Here is a 7,326-nt window from a genome sequence, read left to right on the forward strand (position 1 = left end):
TCTTGCCTGTTATTTCATGTAAATCTCCTGACAGTGCTGGGGGAGCAACTTGCTGTGCTAGGCTCTAAGTGGGGTCAGCCCCATGCAAGGTAAGTGCCCATTCCAGTTTTAATTTATTAGTCAATAATAATTTAAGAAAAATTTTACCTACGAAAAATGTTTTGATAAAAACATGGTCATAATGATAGCAAAGTGGAAAGGGCTTGTATCTGGTGAACCTTGGTTCCATCTCTGGCATCCCATAGGGTTCTCCAAAGAACATTAAGTCTAATTCCTGAGCAGTGACACAGGAGTGACCTCTGAGCATCGCGGATATGGGCCAATTCTCCCCTCACAAAAAAAGTAAGCTGTTATTAGGGGCATTCTCTAGTCACATTTCAAATATCAAAGTGATATAAAGTCAACTGGGGCTACTAAAATTTAATCTGAATAAGCTAAATATTATACTGTAAAGGATATCAATAGAGAGAGTGTACATATACTTTCAAAGCTTTTCCTTGGTTGCTGTTGAGGATGACTCTTCTGACATCAATGGGTACGTTTTATGCGATTTTAAGAAAAGACTAGTCTATGTGATAGAGAAGATTCTGTGAGGCCGTTTAGTTGACTAGAAAATCCTTGGCCTCTTGGTGGTGGTTGTGGTGGTGGTTGTGGTGGTGGTGGTGGAGGTTCTGGTGGTTGTGATGCGGCTTATGGTGAGGGTTGTGGTGGTTGCTTTGGTGTTTCTGGTACGAACGCCTTTGCGATTTTCTCTTGGGTTTACAAAGGCTGATATGCAAACTTCCTCATTAATGCATACCCTTATGTTTTTAATATTTTCTACTTCAGCATTCTTCTTACAAGTGACATTGGTAAAACAGGTGCAATCAAATTTGTCAGAAAACTGCTGTAGGTCTTCAACTGAGGGCTCCCCGTATATTGTGAACTTGTCACAATACGCAAACTTAATAAGAAAATTCCTTGGGTTCAGGTGAAGATAGTCATTTGAATTCCAATTTTTCCTGGTACAGAATCCTCGATCTTGGCAGAGTGCTTGGTGACACATTTTAGCTGCTAGAGTGACATTGATTAAGTAAGGACTCAGTATCTGCCTCTCATAAGTTTGTAGTTTCTGGCAAGCAACCTATAAATATTTAGGAAATTCAGAATATTGAGGAACAAGTTAGTTTACAAGTGAATTAATTTATCTTTATAAACAGAGTATGAAAGCAAGAAAAACAAAAAGCAGATCAAAAATATAGAAAATTAATCTTGTTTAGTGTAATAAGAAATATTACTTCAAATATGTTTTGTAATCATCTCTAAGTGAATATCACATGCTATTATTGGTGAAACTTAATCTACCTTACCTTTGGCCTTCCTCAGTATTTGATGAATTTTTTGTGTATGGGGAAAGGTTACTGTGCTAGTTTGAGTTGGTGTCTGGGCCTATCTGTTGAGGATATAGCTCTAATTCCACTGACTAGAATATACCACTGACTAGAATATAAATCAATTTAGGAATCTTTCATTCTTTTGGATGGGAAGGGTTCCCGAATGCTATTCACAAGGGTTCCATGTGCCAGCAACATCGTTCTATGTGGTTGTGAATGCTTGTGAACCCTGTTACAGTGTCCCAGGGCTCTAGTACACCTATATAATCTCTGTCACAGACACACATTCACAGACACAGACACAGACACACACAGACACACACACACACACACACACACACACACACAGCACTGCCTTCTCAGCACTAGCATTGAACTGCTGTTCTGATTGAGCAAACTCATAGGGAGAGGCCCCTAAATCTTTTGAGGCACACCTGGAATCCTCATGAACACCACTCAGGAAATCTTCCCATGCCAAAAAAATAAAACAAAATAAAGCAAAATGGAATTACATGATTTTCTTACATTCTATAACCGTTAATTTATTAACTCACAATTATTACAATTATTGGCTTTCTCAAATTGCCAATCAGTCAACTGAAACATTACAAAACAAGATTCTATTGATGGCAAAGAACGTGAATAGTAAAAACTAATTTTTCAATGAATGAGGTAGCGTTCAAATAAAAATAAATTGAAAAATGTAAGAGAAATATATGTAATGAATTCAAGTGTGACAATAGTGAGACAGTGTCACTGGTAGAAAACAGTCATGTTAACATTGAAGGACAGGGGCAAAAGAGATAGTACAGTGATTTAGGCACTTGCCTTCCATGTGATCAACCCATATTCTATCCTTGGCACCCTATATGGTTCTTAAAATTCCTCTAGGAGTGATCCCTGAGCACAAATGGGTGTGCAAAACCAAAAAAAACTGTTAAAGAACTATTTTTTCATAAATAATACTGTAGATGTTCTGAGAATTGTGATAAAATAATAAAAATTTAAGATAAAAATAAAAATATTAAGGGTAGAAAATTAAATTCTTTATCATGTCGTATTAATTGGGAAATGTCTCTTTATTATTCATTAAGTTTAAAGTTCACAGTACTATTTACATAAAGGAAGCTGCATGGAGGATTTATAATGTTTTTTTCACATAGAATAATGAGCATAACAATATAAATTTGGGGAGGATATAAAGTTGGAGATATGCTGGGGAAAATCAGAAAAGGTAAAGGTAAAGGCCCTCCCGTTGATCATCGATTTGCTCGAGCGGGCCCATTAACGTCTCCATTGGAGACTTTGTTGTTACTGTGTTTGGCATATCGAATACTCTCAGTAGCTTGCCGGGCTCTCCGAGAGGGGCAGAGGAAGTCGGAATATTACTTAAATTAAAATTTTTTAATTTAGACCAAAATATGTTACAGAAGGCTAGATGATTGCTTTCCATGTGGCCAAACTGGGTTCAAATCATGAACCCTATATTATACCCTGAGACCAACCAGGAGTAATATCTGATTGCTGAGCCAGCAGTAAGACCTGAGCAATATTGGGTGTGGTGCAAACAACAACAAATTTTTATTATATGTTTCCTGAAATCTAAAAGCTTTTTCTAAAATAACTATTTTCATAAGCATCTAAATAACTTTCTCTAAATACATTTTTTCTGTTCTTTTTGTTACTTGGTGATCAAATCAGAGAAAATAAAAGTTTTCCAAATAGAAAGAATGACTGAGATCATAGTAAAAGAATTTTAAAGACTACAGTTATTTAAGTATTTTTTATAATTAAGGTAAAATCATGATCATTCTGATGGACAATAGAATACGTTGTCTCTTCAGGTCTTACAGAATAGCCTTTTCTCTACAGTTACTAGAGAAAGAATCTTTGCAAAGACATCATTAGACAATCTCCATGGAAATAAAAATTTAATTTTTATTTTTGTTTCATCTTATTAACTTTTCTCCATGGCACTATTCAACTGGCAACATTTTTTACTACTCTATTCCTTCCACACTGTTCATCCATCACATTGACCCTTTTCCCTCTTTTTTGAAAAGTACATTCTAATTTCAAGGCCATTACTCATGTCCAGAAACATGGTCCCTAATTTTCATTGATTTTGTTTCAATTTCATCCCATCAGATTGACACATTATATGACTACCTCACATAGAAATATCCAACTCACTCTTTTCTTTCACACCTTACCATACTAATTTCATTGCTCTTAGTGGCATATATCACCACGAAACAGACTATTTGTGTATCGCATGAAAATGAAGCCATCTGATGAAGGGATTTTGCTCTGTTCACAGTTACATTTCTGGCCCCTAATTAAATTCTCTGTCATCTAATCATAATTATTCTTTAACAAGTCAAGTGTTCATGTTCTTTCCCTATTAAGGACCAGAGGGTAAACTTTTCAGGTTGTATAATTATATAGATTCTGCCTTTTGCTTTTTAGGCTTGAATTATTAACACATACAGTTATAGACATCAAAACCAACAAGCAACAAGCATGTTTATGTTGTCCCCCAAAATATATTAACATAGAATATATTGATCTGTTATTAACTAACAGATATTAAATTTTAATTTAAATTCTAAAACATTTTATAAGATACTATTACTTTGAACTTTTAATATGTTTTGTAAATCTAAGTGATTATTAGTCTAGTAGTAGAACAATGAAAGAAGTCAGATAGATTTGACTCATGGTCATTATTGGCTAATCTCTACAATACACTATTGTTATTCAGCAAAAACTTAGCCAATGCATAGTAAATAGTAATAATTCTTTTAAGAGTATTACTATTTCTATGCAAGGTAGCAGAGAAATTATCCTACACTATGTCAGAAAATTGAGATTATAATTTTACTTTTGATTCTTCAAAACAGTCTAGAGTATTTTAACCAATTTCACTTTTAATTTTTATGTTTGTTTCATCTTATTAACTAATTTTGTGACTAATCTTTTTACTGATAAAAGAAGTGAAATATTTCTCCCTTATTAAATATGTGTACAAAACCTAGGATGATTGATTCAATTATTTTAATTGAACATCCATCACTATGTGCCAAAGCATAACACTTATTTCATTACTCAATATCACAATTTCAATACATTAAAAAACAAAATGTTTCCATCTATTTACTATTAACTCAAATTACCTTATTTTGGGCTATAGTGTAGCTTCCCCATATTACAATTCCAGAGGCTCCAAGAGCATAAGTTTCACCAATTGTATTGACAAGGTCAATCTGGCAAATAGGATAGAAAGAATTAACAGAGGTCATATGAAAATGTCATTCATAGAAAAGTGTGACATGACTAAGTGTGCTGAGCCAACAATAATTTAACTGTCTTCCTATCATTTGTAACCATTTTACACAGTTATTGTCCACCTATATCCAAAATACTTGTCATTATGTTAATTTCTTCTATTGTCAAGAAAGCAGGCACTTCAAAGTTAAATAAACCGAGTTACTTCATTCTCTATGTGATCTTCTTCCCTGCACAGCAGGCATGATTAAATTATAAACTAGTCAGAGCCTTATTTAATAATTATGTATTGATAAATAATTATGTAGGCTTGTTCCTAAAAGCTATTAAAATAGATTTTAGGAGCTGAGGGATCATCGGTTGGGTAGGCACTAACCTCGCACCCAGGTTTAATCCACTGCATCTCATGCATTCTCTAAGACCTATTAGAAGTGATCCCTGAGTGCAGAGCCAGAAATGTGCCCTGAACACTGTCAGATGTAGCTTAAAAATAGAAAGCAAAGCAGATAAAATCTAGGGCTGGAAATACATTTAAAAGAACAGAGCGCCTGCCTTGCAAATGTAGAACTGGATTTGATCCCTGGAACCCCATATGGTCCCTCAATCACCTCTGGGAGTGATCCCAAGTACAGAGAAAGGAGCAAGTCCTTAGTACAGCAGGTTTTTGCTCAAAAATAAATAAATAAATAAATAAGTAAAAAAATATAAAGATATATTTTACTCCCTTTAAGAATGCAGGCCAATTATATTAAATATCATTGTGAAAAATTTCTTGTAGTTATCCTACCGTGATTTACTTACCTCGGAAAGAAATTCTGAGGGATTATCAATAAAAACTGAACGCATGTATACAAAAACCGGAAGTGGATTATTTCTGTCCCATGATTCAGCAATCCGAATGGCTTCGTTAACGCGATTACGGGAAAACAATGCAGCCTGTGGAGTCTGCTTTAATTTTGTAGTCAAATAAATGGTTGGGTAAAGGGCAGTGCTTTCATTCCACAACCAGCTGAGTTCATTATTTCTTTGCTTATCTATCTCAGGGCAAGATCCAGTGTAGTTTTTATTGTTATGATAATTATGATTGTAACAATCAGGAAAATTGTGAAAACCCCAATAATTGTTTGGTCGAAGTTTCACTCCCAACTGCAAAGTCTTCAGCATGAATTCCTTTGCTGCCGCTTCAAACTGTCTTTGGGCAAGAGGCTCGGCAGCTTCATCAGAAAGGCCTGGAGAAGTTTGCTTAACTAAATCAATTGATTTCCTCCGGTAAAATATTCTGTCACCCCAGTTTCTTTTCCAGAGAGGTCTCCACTCTTCATAGTCTATTACAGCCAACCCCAACTCATCTTTGGGTAAGTAATAGATAATATCACTCTCAGCCTTTTTCAAGTGTGCGTTTAGATCTGCTGACTGAGGAATTACTCCATATTTTCCTTGTTTTGTTTTAAAGTCAATGAAGGGATACATACCAAGTTTTTCGATGTAAAATATGGTAACATTTTGACGTGAGACACCGAATTTGGGGTTTCCGATTAATGAATAGATGCTCATATCCAGAAAAATATCATGGCGTTGCATACATTGTTCACTTGGGCCATTCCAGGCTAAGACATAGGTTGTATTAGAGACAATAGGAGGCGCTCTGTAATCCGCAGTCAAGAACATTGGAAACAGAAAGAAAATGAACATTGCCTTGGATACTCCACTGAACTCAACAAAGCTCCTAAAGAAGATATTATTGACCAATAGCAATTGCATGGTATAAGTAATTACTATTAAAATCACTTCTTCCTACACAGTTTGGTTTATTCAAAAATCAATGCAAGCAATAAGCATAGAAAGAGATAATGATCACGTTGCATTTAAAAGTCATTCTTCATGCATCATGTTTCTGATATGTTTTGAAAGTTGCTCCTCTATAACTGAAAACAAAAAGAAATGTGTAGTTATACTGCATTTCTGTAACAGGGATGAAAAATTTTTCCATCTTCTCAAACTTTGGATACCTAAAGTTTAATTTATACATAATTTTTGAATATAGAATACCTAATCCTATGTGCAAACACTCATGTGTTTGAATCAAAAATTCTTTCCTAATACAAATTCTATAGTACCTTGTATTTTATCGTCTCAAACTATTACTGAGCTTATAGAAAACTAAATGTAGGTATTTATATTTTAATCTCCCAGACAGTGCAAAATTGTTTACCAAGCAAGGTAATGGAAAATTCCTTTGAATAAAAAAATTATTGGAACACTTATTCTGATTGTTATTTATGAAAGACGACTTTAGAGTTATCGAACATATCCTTAATATGACTTCCCAGACTTGTGAGAAAGTATCATTTTTAATGAAGCAAAGGGAAAAAAGGACTCAAAACCTTTCATAGATAAAAAGTCGAAAATTTGTTCAATTTTTGAATCAACTAAAAGTTCTTAATGTTCTTCAAAATACTGGTCCCTCATATCTTGAAAAAAATGCACTGTTCACAATAGCCAAAATCTGGAAACAACCCAAGTGTCCTAGAATAGATGACTGATTAAAGAAACTTTGGTAAATCTCTACAATAGAATATCATGTAGCTAGTAGGAGAAATGATGAAGTCATGAAATTTGCTTATACATGGATAGACATGGAGAGCATCATCCTAAGTGAAGTGAA

At 34.4% G+C, this 7,326-nt stretch overlaps 1 protein-coding gene across 1 annotated transcript; it reads right to left on the bottom strand.

Moving 5' to 3' along the window:
• Positions 1 to 607: 607 nt before the first annotated feature.
• On the bottom strand, positions 608 to 6,329 carry LOC130027610 (hyaluronidase PH-20-like). Its single transcript, XM_056118454.1, has 3 exons — positions 5,463 to 6,329; positions 4,550 to 4,639; positions 608 to 1,123 (listed from the first exon to the last, which is right to left on the bottom strand). The coding sequence occupies exons 1-3, from the start codon at positions 6,327 to 6,329 to the stop codon at positions 608 to 610; spliced, it is 1,473 nt and encodes a 490-aa protein (XP_055974429.1).
• Between the last annotated feature and the right edge of the window lie 997 nt (positions 6,330 to 7,326).

This window comes from Sorex fumeus, unplaced genomic scaffold (genome assembly GCF_029834395.1).
Source record: "Sorex fumeus unplaced genomic scaffold, SorFum_2.1 ptg000037l, whole genome shotgun sequence".
Taxonomy (NCBI): domain Eukaryota; kingdom Metazoa; phylum Chordata; class Mammalia; order Eulipotyphla; family Soricidae; genus Sorex; species Sorex fumeus.